Source organism: Phasianus colchicus, chromosome 11, assembly GCF_987193195.1.
Source record: "Phasianus colchicus chromosome 11, bPhaCol1.hap1.1, whole genome shotgun sequence".
NCBI classification, from domain to species: domain Eukaryota; kingdom Metazoa; phylum Chordata; class Aves; order Galliformes; family Phasianidae; genus Phasianus; species Phasianus colchicus.
The window spans coordinates 18,987,539-19,009,653 of NC_143446.1; the positions used below are offsets into that span (position 1 = coordinate 18,987,539).

At 44.0% G+C, this 22,115-nt stretch overlaps 1 protein-coding gene across 7 annotated transcripts in view; it reads left to right on the plus strand.

The window, feature by feature from the left end:
- The window catches only part of LOC116236796 (contactin-4), a 252,850-nt gene that overhangs the window by 230,567 nt on the left and 168 nt on the right, over positions 1 to 22,115 (plus strand). For 5 of the 7 annotated variants that reach the window (XM_090148469.1, XM_090148468.1, XM_090148470.1 and 2 more), the window contains 11 exons: positions 9,491 to 9,666; positions 11,430 to 11,550; positions 13,550 to 13,708; positions 14,422 to 14,571; positions 15,102 to 15,172; positions 16,027 to 16,261; positions 16,770 to 16,885; positions 17,393 to 17,579; positions 18,008 to 18,120; positions 19,238 to 19,406; positions 20,306 to 21,815. In XM_090148469.1, coding sequence (XP_090004595.1) covers positions 9,491 to 9,666; positions 11,430 to 11,550; positions 13,550 to 13,708; positions 14,422 to 14,571; positions 15,102 to 15,172; positions 16,027 to 16,261; positions 16,770 to 16,885; positions 17,393 to 17,579; positions 18,008 to 18,120; positions 19,238 to 19,406; positions 20,306 to 20,406 — 1,598 coding nt within the window. In that variant the 3' untranslated portion in view covers positions 20,407 to 21,815. Of the gene's footprint in view, positions 1 to 9,490; positions 9,667 to 11,429; positions 11,551 to 13,549; positions 13,709 to 14,421; positions 14,572 to 15,101; positions 15,173 to 16,026; positions 16,262 to 16,769; positions 16,886 to 17,392; positions 17,580 to 18,007; positions 18,121 to 19,237; positions 19,407 to 20,305; positions 21,816 to 22,115 lie in introns of those variants that run through there. The other 2 variants (XR_016470163.1, XM_090148472.1) reach the window with 2 other exon arrangements.

Sequence of the window (22,115 nt, forward strand, 5' to 3'; positions counted from 1 at the left end):
CCATGCATCCTCTTGTAGCTCGTTCAGGAAGAATTTGTGTTGTCAGTCTACTGACACAGTGAGTTTGATCATCATCCCAAGGGAGAATAGGATTTATCCTTTTCCAAAGCATGCAGTGGGATGAGCTTCATGAAAATCCCACAAATCTTGAGTACTCTAGCAGAAAAGAATACAACAGAGAAAACTTGAGGTCATTGTAGCGCACAGAGGTGCTGCAACAGCTGCCCAGAGAGGCTGTGGATGCCATCCCTAGAGGTGTTCATGGCCTGATTGGATGGGGCCCTGGGCAGCCTGCTCTAGTATTAGATGTGGAGGTTGGTGACCCTGCATGTGGCAGGGGGGTTGGAGATTCGTGATCCTTGAGGTCCTTTCCAACCCTGGCCATTCTGTGATTCTGTGATTCAGTCCTGTTGTGCAAGATGGGGGAGGTGCCCCTTGAGCCACTTCTCTTCACACCCAAGTAGTTCAGTCTGTGCAGGAGGGATTGGGAAGATAATGATGCCAATGTTACATGCATTGAGAAGATGACTGCCTGTCCCCATTGCAGGTGAGAGATGAAGGAATCACTCTGGGGGAATAAAGAGTAACAGTGGTAATGACTCTGTTACCCCTAAGAACTTTATATCCTTGAAAATAGTAACTAAGAGCAGACTGGCCTGAAGGCTATGTTTTTAACTTCAAAGATACAGATGAAGTGTTTAGAGAGCAAATTTTCAGTAGTAGGAGGAAAATGTGTGAGTGGTGAAGGAAAGAATCTGGGACAGTACTCGGGGAAATATCAGTCTTTGTGTGTGTTTTCTCAGAAGCGTTTTTGGAAGCAGCTTAGCAGAACCAAACTTCAGAGGCTTTGAACAGTTTTGACTTTTTCTCCCTGAGCCCAGCTGGATTGGAAGGGGAATGGAGTGCCGGTGTGCTCAGAGTTGCATTTCAGATAGTAAGAGCACAGTGGCACAATGATAAAGTCTGGCCGTGATGGTTCTTAATGCATCAAAGAGTAACTGAAGCACTGCTGAGTGGTGATGAGGTGATGTTTGCAGTGTTAGGGACTCCCAGGACCTGATTCTCACCTCATCTAATGCAATTGAAGTAAGGTGATGGGCAATCACATCAAAGTTAATGTGAGACTAGAGCCTTGTCTTAATCCTGGAGTTGTGGTGGCAGAGAGAATTTGACATCAGATACTGCCAGAAGAGGTTCAGTTCTGGGTGTGCTGTATCACAGTATTAAGCCAGTTGTTTGGGAACATGATGTGAACGTGAATCTTCACGATCCAATGGCAGATTGCTTGTGAAAGGCAAGGGAGTTTTGTCATCAACTTCTTTTGCTGTGGTTTGGGTTGCTTCTCTCTCTCATGCAAACTCTCTTTCTTGAAATACAAATTTTATTTTCGTTATGTTTGAAGTTTTTGATTAGATTATAAAGAGCTAATGATCAAAGTTGTAGATTTCAGTACTGTTTTCTTCTAGCTTCACTGCAAATATATTGAAATATTAACCTTTATTAGAATTTAGAGGGTGAGCAGTATTTCTCCAGTGAAAATTTCACTTCCTTTCATGTGTCAGTAGGAAGTCTTTGCAACAACTCAAGCCTGAATCCATTCATCCTGATAACAAAGTGCATGGTGGAATGGGAGTGGGATGACATCTCAGGCAGCAGAAAGCAACAGGTGGGGATGTCAGGGAGGAATATTGCAGACCATGACCAGCATCCCAGCAAAGCTTTGTGCTGAGAAAGACAGGACTGAGCTCATCCATTGCTTGAAACCAGGCTGGAAGGAGAGGTGCTGCTGCTGACCTACTGCTTGTTTCTCCCCCTCTCCACGTCTTTTCACTAGTTAGACCTTGGCTCTTGTTTTGAAGCAATGTGCATAGGAAAAACTTGTGGCTAATTAGAAATAAAATGCCATGTAACAGGAGAAATGTGAGGGATGCTTTAACGATGCCCTGTACTGAATATTTATTCAGCAGCATAGAAGCTGAGGATTTTGAGCAAGTTATAATGATGGGATGATCTTGCAGGTTGTTGTTCTCATTCCACACATGTTCCTGCCTTGATCCTGCCCCTGTGTAACATCAGTACACCAACAAGAGAGCAAAACAGGAGCGAGGTGCTCAGAAGGGCTTGCCTTCTCAATTTGTCACCGACTAATTGGGACATGGGAATGCAAGGCACTTCCTTGCAAGGAGCAAAGCGCACAGAGACAGCCTCACCTTCACCAGGAAGCAAAGTAAGCCTTTGTGGCACAGGAAATGGCCTTTGAAGGTTTTTTTTGTTGGCTCTGTTAGACTATAAGTTGATTTTTTTGGAGAGAGGTGTTTGGGTTTCGGTCCTGCCTGGCAGCAGAGAGGTCTCTACAGGGTGTCAAGTAAAAGTTTATCTTAAATAAGAATATCTACTGTGCACAGCGGTGTAAGAAGACAGAACACTTTCTAATGAAGGCCTTACTTCCATGTGATAGGCTGGGTAAATAAGGCTGCAGAGACTTTTAATGACTTGCCCAAGGTCAGACAAGGAAAGAAAGGAACAGAGCTCATTTTATTCCCTTTCACTCCAAGATCTGTGCTCTTACTGGCCTTCATCCCACAGAGCTCCTCGCTCTGTACTTTTCCCTCTCTTTTGCTTATCTAATTCCCATTCAGCGTAATTCCGTTAAGCTTAATTGTTCACATTTGGTTGTGATTCAACCTCTAAAAATTCAAGCAAGTATTTAATAGGATGGCTCACATGCTGTGCTTGCCCCTAGCAGGAGCGATTTACAAGCCGGCAGTTTTGTAGATGCTCCCTCTGCGAATAGCCACTAAATAGAGCTCAGATCACTCCCTCGCTTGCTTTTCTTCTCCCCATCGGCTGACTCAGTTCTTTGGATACTTGTAAATTCCAGAGGTTTGAGCCTGAGTTGGGATAATTGCTATTGTGCTTTCCTAATTAGTTTAAAACTTGCCAGGTACTTTCTGACAAGGTACCATCCATGCGTTTCTTCTGTAATTTGTATGCAAAAGCTGGATAAGAATTCAGCATTATCGTTAACTAGAGGCATTCATTTTCCATCTGAACAAAGAATACATATTAGAACATTTTCAAATGGTTTTAAATAGAAAACTCTATGTTGCTGTGACAGCAGTGTTTTTTCCAAGCACTCAGTTTATTAAGAAATCTGACTTTTTCATTTGAGGTTGACCTTTAAGCTGACCTGACAGGATTTTTCTGAAAGTCCAAGTAAGTCTTTGCATAATTGATTGCCCTACCTGTCTGCAGATGGTTTGTATCTGGTCTCTCCCAATGCAATACAACTTCTTAATTATGTCTTGTTGTCAAGATGGCATTTGCTGAGGCACTAGAGAAATGCCCAGATTTCTTTTTTAGTGTAGATTGCCAATAGCTTGGGAATTGCAGATTTTGCTTTTGTGTGGTAGAGTCATTTCTCTATGGGAGTTTCGTGTGAGAACTTCTACTAATTATATTCTAATTATAAAATAGTAGGAGCAGATGCTGCTATAGATAAATACTTTGGCTGAAGGCATTCATGGGATTGATACAACAGCCCAACCAGAAGAGAAGCCGTTGTGGTAACAGCAGGAGATAGACACTCAGTGGTGGAAACTGAGGTGGTCATTTTTCCTAATGACACATAGCCACGAGTTCTGGTGGGAATATAACAGTGAGGGAGTATTACTGAGAACTAACTGTATTAATTTTGAGAACAAAGAGGTATCTCTTCATGCAGATTCCATTCTGTATGAAATGGTATTTACATAGATAACCTCTGTTATAGCGCGTATGGGAGTTTTACTACCTTTGGATAAATATAAATTCAGCAGTTACTGCAAATGTTTGTTTTAAAGAAGTGAAACATATAGGAGATAAAGTAGAATACTCTTAAATTTGTCCAGTTTATTAAAGTAATAGTAAAAGCTTTCCTTTTTCAGAGCTCTCAGTAGATACCCCCACCCGGTCCTCCTTCTCAGTGGGACTGATGGCTTGCTGTGCTCTCACCAAGTCCTTGGGAAGCTCAGTGTGCCTGGGTGTGCCTGATAAATCACCTGTGCACCAAGACTTGCTTACCCCAATTCATTTATGAAAAATACAAGACTTGATTTGGGTGGGATTAAGGATGGTTAGGCTGTGCATCATCCACTGGGAAGCTTGAAATTCCACCTAGTGATTTTCATGCCATCCCGTAGGTTTGACAGCTCCAAGAGGCATTGACTCCTAATGACTCTAAATTTGGGATTTATTCTTGCTTGTCAGCTTATTCCTAACATCTGCGTCCTGAGCAGGAGGGTGTAGGTAACTGACATAGGGCTCAGATAGGAAAAATCTAGAACCCTGCTCTACCACAAAAGTGCAAAGACCATGTCAGTCACTTTATCATTTCTCAGTTTGAATGCCTGCCTCTCATATTATTGCTGCTCTGTTTCTTTTTGAAGATTTTTATTTGTGGTTATTACCATTCAAAACGTGTTTAAAAGCCCCATAAATGAACAGCCCAGCAGGTTAAGCTGTTCAAGGGGCAGAATGCTTCTGGCCACAGCCCACATACATGGGCTACACAGCGGACAGCATGGCATTGTGTTTGCACAATTACCTGTGTCTTGTGTTACAAAGGGAATGGTGATTGATCCTTCAGTGACTTGCAATTTATCAAAGATTAGATATGATTTCTCCTGTATCTGATTAACCTTCTCTGTAAGGTGGCCATCATTTTTGTAATGACAGTAGATTATTCCATACTTGAAAAGATGAATATCAGCTAGTTTCAATCAATAGCCCACCAAAGGTGACACCTTGGATTCCCTGTGTTATCTATAAAGTGCGTCGCAAATGGTTCAATCGTTTGTCAAATATACCAATTTCATTTAATGCTCCTCTGAAGTGGAGTGGCTTTCATTTGAGCCTGAAATGCAAAGAGAGACAGAAGGTATGTTTGGGTTTTGTGGCGTAATCAGGCACTGTTACACACTGCCATGAAGAGCAAGGATGAATTTCTGTGAGTGACAGATTTGACTGTCGTTTCCAGACCCCATTAGATATGATTTTCTTTCTCACAATTGTATGGAGAGATCTTGATTGGATAAGATTGCATTGCACGGCTAAAATGGAGGTTAAAATGAAGTATTGTGCCCTCCTGTTATTTAAGTAACACTCTTTGTACTCTCAGTGGAGTGGATATATTTTCATATATTTTGTCTTTGAATTTGCTGTAATGGTACATCCCCTCCCCAGTATCCTTTGATGTGATTCCATTCTTAATGTGTTTTCAGATTTAAATTAACCTTCATTTATTATTCAGCCACACAAAGGATGTGTATTTGAGTATGCAGAAATGCAATCCACTGATTGACTGCCGGGTCTCTGACTGCAAGGTGGGAGGCATTAATTCCTCGGAGGGAGACTTGCATCAGTTCAGACAGTTTTCAATCTGTGGGAAGCTCTTTTTCAGCGTCAGTTTAAGAAATACATTAATAATTTGGACTCAGCTGCAGTTGAGCTCTGAACGAATCCAAGAAGGTGATCTCAAAAGTGAGGCTTAAGGACATGGATGGGCAGATTACAAGGAGCAACGTTTCAACTCTTCTTTTAAAAGAAACCTTGCCCACACCAAAGCAAAGAGCATTCCTAAAAGGAGTCGTGCGACGTGCTGAAGCACCTATCTGAAAGTAACAGCATGGAAGTCTCTCTGCTGTAGTTCTGCTGTGGCAGTTTTAAGCCACGTGAGTTGAAAGATCATGATCCTTTTTCAGGAAAGCAATTTTAGCACATGGTAAACACCCAGCTATACTGAGCTGTTGCTGAAGCAGTCTTCAGTCTTTCAGGAAAGGTCAAATGTTCCACCCTTCCGTTCCTTGATCCCTGTTAAATACGTGGCCATACTACATTTTCAGTTATTCACCACTCATTACTCTCTGTAGTCTGGGGCCATGTTTTCCTGTCTTCAGCATTTTTCACAGGGTCTGATGATGCCCAGAGCACTAAGAGCTCCCATAAGCTGAGCCAGTTGTCAGGTCTGCGATGCTGTGGACTTCATGCTCTTGGACAAACATTTCAGTCACGAATGGGAGAGAAACATTGGTGCTGCTGTTACTGATGTCACCAAATCCCATCCCTGGGGAGCTGAGCGCAGCCACCACAGCTGAGCCACACTGGAAATGAGCATACTTGGAAACTGGATGCCAAGAGCTGAGGAATACAAACAGGTTCACTTTCCTGCAGGTAGAAAACCCACCCCATCCCATGGAAATCTTGCTGCTTAGTACCACACACATGGGGCTACTTCTTGTTTTGCCCTTGTCTTCTTGTGTCATTCGGAGATATTTGCCTGGTCTAGAATGATTTGTTGGGTGGTTGTTTGTTTTGTTTTGTTTTTTTAAACAAAAAAGTAAGCATTATCTGTGAATGTCAGCTTCTGCCTCGCTTTATGCCATTTATGTCATGCCTCTGCATGGTGTCCCACTGTGTCGTGTCTTCCAGATCAATATGATACAACACAGCACTGCATGAGCTACAAGAAGCAAGCACAGCTGTGCAAAGCTGTTTATCCTAACAAGTAATCCCTCCTAATGGACACCCAATCAATAGCAAACCGGGGCGAGAAGGCTTCCCTTCAGGCTGGGGAACTGCTTCTCCAGCCCACAGTGCCCACAGCCCATGGGTCTGCAGTGAGGATGCAGCACAGCATCCCCAGATGGGGCATGGAGCATCCATGGTAGCTCCCTGTTAGCAGGGTGCAAGGATGTGAGCACAGCAACTGCAGATGGGAAATGCTTCTCAGCTCCATATCTTCTTCCAAACTGAAAGTGAGCAAGAAAACTTCGTGAAGATCTCTGGCTGCTGTAAGCCAAATCATAGAATGGCTTGGATTGGAACAGACCTTAAAGATCACGTCGTTCCAAACCCGCAAATGCATTAAACGAGTCAGAAATACAGTGAGTTCTCACTGCACTGCAGCAGTAACACCAAAGGATGCCACTCAGGACACACGTGGGTAAGGAGAGCTGCAATGATCCCTGCATGCTCGGGTGCTGCAGAGCCATCCTGGCACAGGTTTGCTCTGCTGAGTGTCTGCTTGCTGGCAGGCAAGGAAAATTGTGTGTAGAAAGAATACCACGTGTTTCTTCCCACAGTAAACACAGAAACTGCCTTGGAGAAAGCGCTGATGTGCAAGGAGGCAGCAGGGAGCTGCCCTGCTTCCCTGAGCCATCAGTGACACCTAGAGCCAGAGCCCTGCAGGGGGCACGCTGCACCCTGAGCCTGGGGTGCACGGCACAGCCAAGCCAGGCTGAAAGCCAGGTTATTCTGCACCCTGACGGTGAGGAGCTTTTCATCCCCTGGGAGCACTCCCTTTGGTGTTCAGCATTCACTTGTTTCTTCTTCATAAACTCAGTGGTAATGCTGGACAAGCTGTCACAGTGCTGGCTCAGAGCAGTCGCGCTCTCTTTTCTCCCTGCTGGGATGGTTCTATGGAAGGTGACTGCTGCTGCTTCCCTTGGTAGGGGCCCACAGCCCCTCAGACAGCAACTGGCAGACAGCATAATGTTGGTATTGTTAAAGCACTCACTGTAATTTAAAAGGAGCCTGATGTTACAGATTTTGAGAATGCAAACCTAATGTTCTGGTTACTGCTTGGCTGCGTACCACCAAGGTGTGCCTACATGAGGCTGCCCTCAGTTGGCTTCTGAATAACATTTTCCATTTGCTGCTCTGCTCAGTTCCAAGGTGAGGGGGTGGTTTTGTTTTTCAGCTTTTCCAGCCCTTGAGAAGGGATTGGTAAGCATTCCCTTTGGGGTGATTTGCAGAGGGTGCTGCAGGGGGCTCCTGTGGATGCCAAGTATGGCTGGGGTCATTTGTCATTGCGCCTTACCAGCTAACCTGCTACGCTCAATTCTAAGATTGCAATGTTTCTTGACATGATTGGACTGAAACCTGGGGGCCTAATTTTCAAAGTCACTGGGCACTTGCATCCCCTACAGCTTGTACAGGAGCTGTGCTAAGCTGCTCTGGGAAGTATGTCTTTAGCATCCGTGTTCCATTCTTCATGTTTTTATAGACTCTGTATTTCAGCAGGAAGAATCAGATCTACTGTGTGGACTTCTCACCTCTTGCAGAAAGTTCTGGAGAGCGATCCACAGGGCTATCCACAGCAGAACCTCACTGCTGATGCTTGTTGAGCACCACGCTGTGCCTGGTGCTTTGTAGGGTGTGTGTAGGAGCAATGTAGAAGACACTCATTGCATCTCAGAATCATGTCCTTCATAAGCATCTTAAACATTGATCTGAAGGCTCTTCGAGTGGGCAGTGAAATCTTTCTTCACTAATTCTGTAGACTTGTGAAGTGAAAAGTTTTGCCCAGCACATGCGTTTCTGCAGTAGCCTTACTATTTTAGCAGAGAATTAAGCAGTTGTCCAGGAGTCCCTTGGTGAAGTAGTTAAGATTTTCGTTTCATATACTAGGGAATGAATAATGCTCGTATTATTTTACCATGACAGCTGTGCAGAATAGATTTTTGGAATAAGCAAAAATATCTGTCTATATAGGATTTTCAGACTTTTGGTCTCATTGTTAAGCAATATTTTTTCTCCTTTTCATTTCCTCTGAGACCTTGTAGAAAAAAAATTACAGCATTTTTGTCAACAGAAATGAAAGACAAATGTTAACTTTAGAGGCAGAGGGAATTCATGGGCTCAGATGAGGGGCTGAAGTCTGCATAATGCGTCGTGGCTCATCTTTCTACGGCACCATTTTGTTTGCACTGCATGACCAAAGTTAAAAACAGACAAGTAAACCAGTGGTGAACTCTAGCTGTGAATAAGGGATTGGTCCCAAAGCCCAGAATGGAGTTGGCACTTAACAGACAGGACTTCCCACATCACAGTTACCTGCAGCCTTTTGACTTTCCTCTGTCAATATTATGTTTCAGAAAATAACCAATTCTCAGCTTTCTTCTGCTACATCTCTCCAAACTATTTGCTCTGTTCCTGGTCATCAGGTCGGTGACTTCTTGTTCATGACCACCAAGATCCTAAAAGAGGAGTCCGTTTGACCCATTAACTGCCCACATCAGCTGGGCATGACACACAGGACCCACATTTCACCCCAAACCCCTCTGCTTGGTTTGTTGGGGCACAGTTTCAGGTTGCATCTTATGAAGGGTTCAGTTGGTATCACTTGTTGTTTATAGTTATTCTTTGTGTGAGCTCTCCTCAAAGAGAAAAACATGTAGATTTTAAGAAGCTAAAGGTGTCGGGATAAAATCAAAGATGCAATTCAGTTCAGATAGTTGAAGATAGTTCAGATATTGCCTTAATTTTTTTAAATATTCCAGAGTAAGCACTGTGACTTTTTCAAACTCCAGTGTCAATGCTGTAGTTGCGGTACACTGTGTGCAGATGGATGGAGATTGGATTGGATTGCATGGAGGTGTGGATTCAGCTCCACATCTGTCTCAGTTCAAGAAAGGATTAATATTTTGCCCTCCATTTTCTTCATTTGTAGATCCAACACGGGTTATGGTGTCGCCCTTCAGCATGGATGTCACTGTTGGAGAAAGTATCGTCTTGCCTTGCCAGGTGTCTCACGATCACTCACTCGATATCATGTTTACCTGGTCATTCAATGGGCATCTGATAGACTTTGAAAAAGATGGGGATCACTTTGAAAGAGTCGGCGGGGTAAGTATCAACTCTAAAGCAGTCTCCCCAAAGGGTTCCTCTTGCATCAGCAGTTGCAGAAATAACTGCAGGTAACACACAGAAGGGCTGCCAACAGGACAAATGTATTTGACTAAGCTGATACTAGGAGACGTTATCTTATGTCTCACAGACTGAGAAAATAGGCATTGACAGTACACTGCTTTGTTACAGTTGATGCAGGATTGTTATAATTGCTTACTGACGTGCCCTGATTCTGATGGCATGAATGATGGTTTACCATTGCAGTGAACTGTATGTCAGAAGACCTACAATGCATTTTCTCCTTACAAAAAACTACCATTACACTTTTCCCATTGGGAAGAAGTCCGTAACAAGTTAAAAAGAAAAAAAAATCAAAATGTAACAGCATAGAACTTCGTATTTATATGGAAACTGTGGTCAGCTCATTCATGTGACTATATTTTTCTCCTGTGACCACATGCTTAGAGTAAGTATTTTTTTTCCACGGAAGAGGATCTTCACTGTGCTAGAGATGTGCTGACCATTGGAGGTGATGTTTCTTCTCAGTGTTATCTCTGCACATTTCCTGGTGATGACGTGTTGGTCTGTTTGGGTTCTCTGTTACTTGTTTGTTTATAGGGAACCCAGGCTGTACCCACTGACTTTGCAAACTTTTGTAATGTCCAGAGAGTTGTTTGTTTGAGGTTTAAGTATCATACTCATGGAAGCCTGATAGCTGGAACAGTCAGGTGTGAGAAAAAGAAGGAGCAAAAGAAGAAGAAAACTGTAATACGTTTTCAGCAGAGGTAGAGGACAGAAGAGAAGGGAGCGTTGCATGTTGCCCCAAGGGAGGCTTTACAAAGTCCCACACTGTGCAGAGTTCCAGGCAGACAAGCAGTCTGTCTTTGCATTTGTCAGGAGTGAAATTTGATGCTGAAAATAAAAGGAAATACAATTTACAAGCTTCGCTGTTATCCCTTAAAAAAAAATCATTAAAAGATGCATGTAAAGATTTCTGCCTAGGGTGCACAACAGCAGTGACAGCTCTTCCCTGTGACTGTGCTTGATTGGGCTGGAAAGCTAAAATTACAAACTGTATTAATATTCTTTGGTCTGAAAGCCACAATCACAAGGTTACCCTGAGATTTCTAATGTATTGAATGCTTTGTGTCTGGAGAAAAATTTAGAAAGAGTTCAGAGCTTCCTATACATACAGAAACATAATTAGTTCTATTCAACAGTTAATCAGACATGCATTTGGCGTTTGGAAAACAAATTACCGCTGTTAGGTGATGCAAGATTTCCTAGGAGAGTGCTGTTCTCATGATCTTTAGCACAGAAACGCCAGGCAATCAAAATGCTGGCCATAACACAAGGCTGCTATTGCATATGTCTCATAATTTGGGCTAGTTTGTGCTTACAAAATAGATGGTGACACAACTTAGACATCTGAACGGCGAAGAGGCTATAAATTAGATATCCAGAGAGTTGAAGGAAGAATTGAGGCAAACCTGCAAAGGCTGTCACATTGTTTTAATGGGAAAACTGCTTAACGGACCCAAACCTGGCTCCCTTGCCCCTTGCAGAATTGTAATTGTAGAAGTGCTCCCGCTCTTATCTTCAAGGCAGACTCACATAATTTTAATAGGCCACGGCTTGCATTACGAATGTTTTCATCAGCCAGTGTAAAATAAATCCATTAGTCACAGTGTCCTTCATGTGATAATGATGTTTAGCGCTCATTAAAAAGTAATTGTAACCACTTTTCTCTACTTTATCAGCAGGATTCAGCTGGTGATTTGATGATCAGAAGCATCCAGCTGAAGCATGCTGGGAAATACGTCTGCATGGTGCAAACAAGTGTGGACAAGCTATCTGCTGCTGCAGACCTGATTGTAAGAGGTATTTGAATTTTGTTACTGTTGTTGTTGTTGTAAAATTTCTTTCTTATCTTCTGCCACTGGTAAGACAATTCCTGGGCTCAGAGACATTCATTAGGATCCCAGCATCTTGTAATTAATCTAAGAAAGCTTGAAGTACAAGCTGCGGTTCACAGTACATTTTCAAGCAACATATATAAAGCTGCTTTCATATACGCGTAGTTGTACAACCGAGACGCAGCTCAGATAAACACACTGGTACACGTTCATGTCCTGAATGCAAAACTTGCACCAGCAGAGCACATTTATTTGTTGAACTCAGCAGCAGAAATCATCTCCAGCTTCTTCACTCGTCCCTTTATAGTTGTTCCTTTTCTAGAATAAACGTGATTTGGTAATTCCATTGACTTGTCAGGTTCTGTTTGCTACTATGCATAGATGTTAAATATGACTTTCATGGAGATGAAATTAATTAACCTGAGTCTGAATCTTTACAAAAAAATATTATATATTTTTCCTGCTTGTGAGCTTTGGGAAGCATGAAGCTGAGTCCTGCCCTGTTTCTCTCCATCCTGACGTTGAATTTTTCCTCCCCGCCCAAAAGTTTAAGATAAGCTTTATAAGCACCCTGCTCTGGCTGTCCCTGCTTGAACAAGGGATGCACTGCGTGGATCCAGAGGTCCATTCCAACCTCAACCATTCTGTGGAATTATAGCTTCCAAGTCTTCCATGTAGCAAAAAAAACCTCAGGCAACTCAACACAAGTAGGAGCACAAGTAAAAGAAGTGAGAAATTCTCTCTTTATGAGCGCTGCGCCACCCATTTGGCTCTAGTTCCTCTGAATGTCTCTTTTCATCTCCTAACGTAAGGCTTATGGTCTCATGGTGTAGCAGTTAGAACACGCGGTTTTGGTGATTCTTTTTGTACACACGTTTCAAAACAGCCTGCTGTGAGAACCTCAGTTAGGTAATTTCCTTGGTGTTGGCTCTGCAAACTAAGGGGAAGAACATGAAATTCTCACAGGAAAGTGGCTGCCGGTGACAGCAAAAAGCCACTCTTGTCCATCCCTTGAAGCAGCAGCAGCAGGGATGTCTCTGGTGGTCTTAGGGCTGCACCAGGAGGTGTGCTGCGTTGTGCCACCGACTGTATAACATTGGGAAATATCCCTGGGCTGGGAGACTGGATGGGGAGCGAATAGCTGTTGCATAAATAGAGCTTTCCTAGTAGATAATATAAGTACTTATAAGTACGTAGTCAGTTGAGCTATGTCAAGATGATGTGATGCAGCCCTAGGGAAAGGCTGTTAAACCCATGCCTGGTTTCGGCAGTGCCATGCATGTATTTAGGGGATTTGTACTCCTGCTGAATGATCACTCAGTCCCAAACTGGTATCTCATCTACTTGAGTCAAGTTGCAGCTGCTAATTCCTTCTCGTCTCCTCTGGTCACTTGTATGAAGGTACCAGAGACTCTTTCCCATCTCTTGACCTTGAGATAGCACCTGCATGAACACCTCTGAATTAATCAGACATCATGCACACTGCTAAGCAGTATATTTGGAAATGTTGGGAGTAACCATCATTATTCCAAGACAAGAAGATGGGTTATGTCAGTATTGGCCAAGGAAGAGGAGTAAATTGTGAAGTATGCAATGAAATTCATTGGAGTGGAAGGACTGGAGGAGTTGAACAAGGCTGCATTGTGTGATTGATTTCCCCCAGCCAAGCAAAATGACATAGAATTTTAATTCCTTAGAAATTATATCTGGCTATACCTGCTGAAAGTTTCATTATAATGACAGGGCACTGGAAGTTTCAGGGTATTTTAGATATTTGAACATTTTCTGGTCTTAATATCATTTGAGAATAATTTTAGACCAAAGTAGACGAGTGAAGAGGTGAGGTCATAGACATGGCCATGTGATGCAAGAGAGTCATTTCTCTGCTAGAAGCATCCTGCAGGGCAGGAAGGTCGCAGTAAGCACCCAACTTCAAGCAGTCCCTTCTGCAATGTTTCTGACAGGTCCCCCAGGCCCACCTGAGGATGTGACGATCGATGAGATCACCGACACCACGGCCCAGCTGTCCTGGAGACCCGGAGCAGACAATCACAGCCCCATCACCATGTATGTGGTGCAGGCCCGGACGCCTTTCTCGGTGGGCTGGCAGGCTGTGAGCACAGGTAAGGGCTGCGCCGACCCACCGAGCTGTGCTGCTGGAGAAGGAGCCCATTGGGAACTGCTGAGCCACAGTTCTGCTCTCAGTGTGGTTTCACTGGCTGTAGGACACTGCTCTTCTTAACTGGTTTCAAGTCTGGCAACTCGAAGATTTAGGTTCCAGTCGGTGCTGTTACTCATCCATTTTTCTCATGAATGTTTAAGGGAAAACAGAATGAATTCCTATCCTTTGTTGCCACGCTGGAGATATACAGCAGTAATTGTGGTCTATAAAGACATCCCTCAGGGACAGCCTGTGTCATCTGGCCTATCTTTAAGTAGAATTATTTTCCTGACAGTGGGAAAAATCCCTTGATGTAATTGTTCATTCCACCAGAGGTTAATTCCATTCCAGTAACCATTAAACAGAGGGAACAGTGCAGTCTGAAAGGAGGAAAAGAACAACTTGTAAACCCGTTGTCTTGACACCTTGTTTTCAGAAAGTGGCAATGCAAGAGAAACTTTCTAATAGCGGGAATTTGTGCTGAAAGCACAGTGTTTTAGTGCTCTGATTCAGCAATTAATAAAACATTAAAAACGAGAAAACGTTTGACAGTCCTCATTTATGTCGCATCTGTGTTAATCCCTCACTGCTAAGGGTTTCCAACAGGGCTTTTCTCAGCCCTTTTTAATCCTTCTAGTGGTTTTATCTGCACCCCTGTCCTGTGTCTGTCTCCAGTACCAGAGGTGATCGACGGCAGGACGTTCACAGCCACTGTGGTGGGCCTCAACCCTTGGGTCGAGTATGAGTTTCGAGTCGTGGCTGCCAACCTGATTGGGATAGGGGAGCCAAGCAGACCATCAGAGAACAGAAGAACTGAAGAAGCTCGTAAGTAGCAGCGAGCAGCTGAGTTCAGTCTTGTCCCCTAAGTGCTCGTAGAGGATGTGTTACAAGTCTTGAGAGCTTGTAATGCTCCTGGGTGCTGTCCCTGTCACTTGGTCTGGCTAAAAAGGGTCACAGGCAGTGGTAGGCTCAGGTGGTGGTATGGAGATCTGTGTCTGCCACGGGAAACGTGCCTCCTCTGCTCCGTGTTAGGCTGTAATGGAACAGGCTGTGAAATGGGAAAATATGTAAAAGCCCTTTTTATGGAAGATTAATGTTTAAACTAAACAATTAGAGGCTGAATACACAAGTTAATTGACATACTTTTCATATACTATTATTGACATACTTTTAATGTGTTGTTTGCGGTGGCAAATTAGTCACTTGCTAATGTTTCCGATACCCAGCAAGGAGGGCCAGCAGAGTCCTGTGTCTGGTTCATTTCAACACACTCCTCTGGTTTCTACATCCGCACGTGCATTTTCAGTGCTATCTGCAGTTCTGCATCTTCTTTTTTTTTTCTTCTTTTTTTTCAGTTCCTGAAGTCACCCCAGCCAATGTCAGCGGAGGCGGTGGGAGCAAGTCAGAGCTGGTCATTACATGGGAGGTGAGTGGAGTCCAAACCAAGAGGAAAATGAATGCAGTGCTGCGAACCAGCGGTGACTTCTGAGCCTCAGCCCTTACCCTGGTGCAGTGTTATGTGACAGCAAACAGTTAAGAGTTAGCACAATGCACTTCATGCTGACTTTTACTGCTGCTAATGAAAGCCAGCAAGAGGAGATGCAGCGATGAAGAATGTTTAATATTCCTTAAGGCAGCCGAGGCTAGAACTTTAGTCATTTGTCTGCTCGTATTTTCATGTTATGATGTGATGCAGCTGGCGTATTTTTCCTAATAATGAACTTCACTAGACATGCTAACGCTTCCACTTAGCACTATTCCTGACCAAGCTGGCAGAATGAATCACCAGAGATATTTTTAAGGTTATTAAAAAACTATAAATGGGTTTTTCTCCTTACCACACAGCTCAATGTGCTAAATTTCCTCCTCCATTGGACTAATTAATTTCACTGCATCTCCTACAGATACTCCAATATGTTTCAGAAACACAAGAACATCAGCCGTGACTTTGACTCATAATTTGCACAAAATATAATTTGTATTCCAACACAACAGTCAGTTTATTCTCATAAACATCCAGAGACCATCTTTCTAACGGCCTGGTATTTTATTTTTTTGAGCCTTGCACTACAGAGTGACACTGTCACCAAAAGTAACCCCTTGACATACAGGACAGTGGCCCATCGTTATAGAATATTGTCATACATGGAAACTTTAGGTACCCATAGGCCCTTTTGGGCTTCCAGCTGCTAACCCCCGACTTAGGAAGGACCAAGAAGCAACAGGGAAATAAGTGCAGTCGCTCAACTTGCCACCTCTCCATGCTTTGCCTGCCCACAGACCGTGCCCGAGGAGCTGCAGAACGGAGGTGGCTTTGGCTACGTGGTGGCCTTCCGCCCCTTTGGCACCATCAGCTGGATGCAGACCGTCGTGGCCTCCCCAGATGCCTCCAGATACGTCTTCCGCAATGAGAGCCTGCCGCCCTTCTCACCCTACGAAGTGAAAGTGGGGGTGTACAACAACAAGGGGGAAGGTTCCTTCAGCCCCGTGACGGTCGTGTACTCAGCAGAGGAAGGTAATGTGAGGAGCCCATCCGCTCCTCCCCGCCTTGCTGTCATCCGCGGATCAGAGAGGGTTCAGCATCCGCTGCGACATCCTTTGATACCTAATCCTTGCTCTGATTTATAATAAATGGCACACCGTGATTAATTCTTTTGATAGTCATTAAAATAACATTAATCATAATGAAATCTTTTGATATTAATGGAAAAGCAATATGTAATCTGGAAGGAATTCAGCTGAGATTTAGTATGAATTAATGTCCACTGATTAGAAGATGTTCCCTCTTGTCCTAATTACTGTACATGGTATCCTAGGTTGAGCTTAGTAATGACATTTATTATTTCTCTTGCAGAGGGGAAGTGCAGTCTAGCACAGGCCTGACAGGGCTTTGTTTTGAAAAGGGAAAGTTTGTTTTTGTCACATGCCTCTTTTCACATGCAATAATGAAATTCCCTTGAAGTTAGTGACTAATTAAACATAGAATTGAAAACTCTGATTTTATTTTTAACTTGTCTACCTAGAGCCAACCAGAGCTCCGATCACAGTTCTCGCCAGAAGCCTTTCTGCCACAGACATTGAAATTTCTTGGGCTCCTCCTCGAGAGAATCAGCACAAAGGAAGGATACAGGGCTATGAGGTAAGGCAGGGAGCCGTGGTATGGTTCCAGGGCTGTGTGCTGAGCAGACTGGGGCAACACTGCTCCTGCTGCGTGGTCCTGCTGAGCAAGGCCTTACTCTTGTTCCTTCAGCACGCAGATGTTCCTTTACTTTCGAGGTAAAAGGTGACACATCTGTCTGCGTGTAGCTGGCTGAAATGCAGATCAGAGCTTGCTGTGGGCAGCCAGTCTGTGCTGATGACCAGAGAGGCTGCTCTGATGTCAGCGTGCTTCTTTGGGAAAGCCCATAGTTTGGGTCACTTCCTCCATCTTCAGATCAAACTGGTCAGAAATACCAGCCCTGAGTTTAAGGACAGAAGGTAACATGTCTAGTCCCTGATGTCTCCCCTGAGGTGGAAAAAAACATCAAGACTTATCCAGATGAGACAGAGAGCACTTCTTTGGGCAGAGCTGTCAAAGTTAGAGCTAGGAACCGCCAGGGTGCTGCCTACCTGTAGCTGGGGTTGAAGTGCTTACTTTGTCTTGCAGGTCAGGTGTTGGAGACACGACGAAAAGGAAGAGAACGCAAGAAAGATCAGGACAGTTGGTAACCAAACATCTGCCAAAGTCACCAACCTGCAGGGCAATGCGCTCTATCACCTGGCAGTCAAGGCGTACAACACTGCTGGCACCGGTCCGTCCAGTGCCATGGTCAACGTGACGACAAAAAAGCCACGTGAGTGCTCAGGACAGTGGGCAGTGCTCTGCCTCAGGGGAGTCTCTGCCAGCTCCTCGGGTTTTAATTGAGCCTAAGGAACTGGGAGATAGTTCTTTGCTGTTTTCTTTGTGCAGAAGGATTAGCCATTTTTTGGTATGGCTCTTCTCCGTGTTAAGTAAGCAGAGCGTGCAAAATTGAAATCACAGCTGTTTAGGAACGTTAAGTATTCCTCTTGTTGTTCAAGAGAGTTTTTTCTTCTGGTCTTCGGCATGTTGAGCACCTGAGTGCATACTTTTTCAGCCAGAGGACAGTGTCACACCTGCTGTGACCTCAGGGACACAGATCAGCTTATGAGCTGGGATGGGACAAGCTGGGAGGGTACGGGGAGGGATGTGACTGCAGATGGCACTTCTCAGTCACAGAACGCTTTCTCTATTCTGCCATAGCACCAAGTCAACCCCCTGGGAACATCATATGGAACTCATCAGACTCCAAGATCATACTGAACTGGGACCAAGTGAAAGCACTGGATAATGAGTCAGAAGTGCGGGGCTACAAAGTGAGTGTTTGCCAGCACAGACAGTGGGAGTGGGCACTATGACCGTGCCCAGCCTCCATTGGGACCTGCAGGGAGTCCTGATGGAGCCTTGGCTGTCCCCACATTCTTGCACTGGGCTTTAGTGGAAGTGTTCATTATCTCATATTGAGTTTGGGGTTTACAGTAGGAACTTAGGTGGAAACCTTCCAGAGTCTGTAGCCAGCTCCTTAATTGCAAATAAATAAAATGCTTTTTTAATAGCTCTATTTTCTTCGGAAAGCAAAGCCAAAAGAAAAGAAAGAGAATCCTCATTAGTAGCAGTTTTAATAGGGTTTAATTTAACCAGAGAGAAATTTTGGGAAGCATTCAGCTCCATCACCTTCCACAAGGGTTTAATTTGGCCCAAAGATGACATCAGTGAGCGAATGCCAGCCAGTGCCTCCAGGGCTGGGCTGTGTGAGCATTTCCACCAGAGCTGGAAGCGATGAAGGACCTGGGCACACTTCATGCTCTGTTCACTGCCTGCAGTTTGGGGGCATCAGACTCATGCACTTGTGCCAGCTCTCATGTCTGCCCTCACTTCTAAGTATCTTTGGTGCACTCTATTGAATAATCAAAAGTAAGGAATTTCTCGGGGCTTTCAGTCAGAAACCCCAGATGAATCCCAGCAATTCAGACCATCTCATTCCTACATATTTTTGGTCTGAAATGCAAATTAAGAAGTCAGTTGAAACAGGTGAAAGAGACTTTCATCACCCTTGAAAAAGCAGAATCTATCTCACAGGTTTCTAAAAATTCCTTTTGTAACTATGGTTAGGATAACAGTCACATTCCTTCCAGGCTCACAGCAAAACACTGCCCAGCTTTTTATTTTTTTCTGGAAATCTTCTGAATTATGCCACAATTTATAATGCTAATTAATAGGACTTCCAGTTCTTAGAAGGTGAATTTAAAAAGTCGTTTACCAGTAGTGGCTACTGGGGTCAGGCTGATAGCACCTTGGTGACCACACTGTGTGTCTGGGTGTCACTGGGTGCATTTGGGGTACTCGAGGTGTGAGAAGAGCAGCGGTCAGACCAGACACTCCTACAGCAATGAGTGCTTCTGCTGTTCATGCTTCCTCATCGCTCTCCCACAGGTTCTGTACAGGTGGAACAGGCAGAGCAGTGCGTCCGTGATTGAAACCAACAGGACCTCTGTGGAACTCTCCCTGCCCTTTGACGAGGACTACATCATCGAGATAAAGCCCGTCAGCGATGGGGGCGATGGCAGCAGCAGTGAGCAGATCCGGATCCCAAAGATCTCAAGTAAGGCCAGAGAACAGGTCCCTCTCTGCTCTGTGTCACCCCAGAAGCAGCCAGCAGGACTGGGGGGGGGCTGAAATTCAGAATCCAGCACCAGCCCAGCTCAGGGTCCTGGCTCCAGCCTGAGCCAAGTTTAAACTATGAGGAAACGCTGTCGTAAGTGCTTACGGTTGTGTTTAAGATTTCTACACACTTTCTGCTCTCCTACTTCCATACTCATATACACTGAATATATTGTTTCACTGCAATTCACTATAACAAAATATAAAATGCAGTGTTCAGAGACTTTTAAATTTATAAGGGTACTATATAGCAATATTCCATTCTGTGTTGGATGCATAAATATTTATTTAGGGAAATGAGGTTGTGCAGAAGAACAAACAGAAAAGAGAGTATTTTATTACTCAACATTGCTTTTGCAAAATCTCCATGTCCCATCTTCCATTAATAATACCGCCGTTTATAAGCTGCATTAAATCAGCTGCCTCTGCAATGCAGGAATGTGGCATTAAAATTACAGCGATGTGAAAAACCCAGGATGAGATCGGAATTATCTCCCCCTGGTTGTGTGCTGTGGCCATACAAACCCTGCAGAGGGATTTCATCAGCAGACACAGGAGAGCAGGAGCACACGCCAGTTCCTATTTTGGCTCCATGCAGGAACATCCCTGTAGGATGCTTTAGGATCATCCTTTAGGATGTGGATTGGGCCAGACTGGTGCCGTAAATAACGGCTTGAAAGTAGCATAATTATAAAGAGAAATGTGGGAGAAGCCTCAGCATAACAGCAGTGGGGATTTCAGTGGGCAGGAGGGGGTGGTGGTGGGGCATGGGGACCGGGCAGGGCTGTGGGCTGAGGGTTTGCAGTGCTCTTTTCTGATCTCCCCTCTCTCTCTGCTCAGATGCATACGCAAGAGGAGGCGGCTCTTCGACCTCCAACGCCTGCACACTGTCGGCCATCAGCACGATAATGATCTCGCTCACAGCTCGGTCCAGTTTATGACAAAAATTACACGGAGGACTTCTTGTTTATAATATAAGCAACATTTAGCTAGCTGTTTCGAAGACACCCAGTACCAAGTAATATTGTGGTTTGAGTACATCTTACTACTGGAAAAATGTTTATGCTTCTTTAGGAATGGCATTATACAGTACTTCCTCAAAGCAAATATAGCTTTGTCTGAAGTTTCCTTGGAAACTCTGCAATGCACTGAAAACATCTGTAATACGATGTTACCAAAGCAGTTTACATATGTCCTTATATGCATATTTTTTATTATATATTTAGTGTTTTATAGAATTTTTTAAAGTTAACATATGATGTAGATATTAATTTTTCCTCTGCTATAAAATGCTATGGACAACATTATCATGAAAATATTGTTTGGAATCTTTTCCTTTCTGACCGAGAGTTCCACGTTGTTCTTAGTCAGTTGGCCGCCACTTTCCTGTATGGTGTCACAGGGCTCCGCGGGGCAGAACTGCGTCCCACCGGGTTCAGAGTGAGCGGCGATCCTTGTGTGAACCCAGTGCTGTTAGCACACAAGATTTTCCATGTTATTCAGAGGATTCAGCGAGACAGACTCCAAATGCTCAGAAAGAACACTATGATCTTGAAACAAAACACACAGATTTCGGTTGTTTGCGGACTACAGGACATGTAGCTGATATTCTGGCATCACGCAGTAAGGTTCCATTTTTACTGTCTTGAAATAGCTTTGTCTTTATCATAATCAGCATTAAATTGGGAAGGAGTGGAGGTAGGTGGAGATGTTGGGTACCAGTGGGTGTCTCCCGAGGGCCCCGCTGCAAACCTGGCTCATCCCATGCCTACGTTGCTCCAAGGACACCGAGAGCAGCGCTCCAAGACACAGTGCAGCCGGGCTCAGCGCTGCCCAAACGCTTTCCTCCCTCGTCCCATATCATCCTCCTCTCCAGCCCATTCTGGCACACGCCGGGGTCCGGTGTGGGGAGAGGGAGCCCACAGCTCTTGGGAACCCCTCGGAGGAACCTGGAGGCGTAACAGCGGCACGCCGGAAAACGACAATATCCACAGCAAAAATCATCTTCTTCAGAGAAGGACTGTTTGTTACTACGGGGTACTTTTGTACGTTCACTCAGATGGGATAACGCTAGTACAAGGCAATGGAATTTTCTATAAAATTTTCAAGTTTAAATGCGCAGCAGTGGTTTATTATTATTTTTTCCTGATAGCTTGAATTTGCCTGTAACTTGTCTTTTTTGCTTACAAAATAATACAGTTAACTTTTAGACCTTCTAAATATATTTATTCGGTAACGCATAATCAGGATTCCACTTGTGTAAAAGTCAGGGGTGTTGACCAGAGAAATATTGTCAGTATTTCAAGCTGTGTTTCTTTCTTAGTTTGATATGGTTACTTCTATGTAAAAAAAAAAAAAAAAGAAAAGAAAAAAAAAGAAAAAAGAAAAAAAAAGAAAAAGAAAAAAAAAACACAAAACCAAGAAAAATGGAAGAAAAAAAAAAAAAGAGCTGTAGTTTTCTCCCCAGTGTAAATGATATTTATCAGTGAACTAGCAGATGTAACCTTTTTTTAAAGGTATTGTTAATAAATATTCTGTCATTTGTAAAGATACCTGTCTGCCAGGAGCATTTCTCCACCCCCATCCCTTTGCACCCACAATGACAAATGTCAGCACCCAGCGCCCACCTGGCTCCTCCCCACCTGGGGGG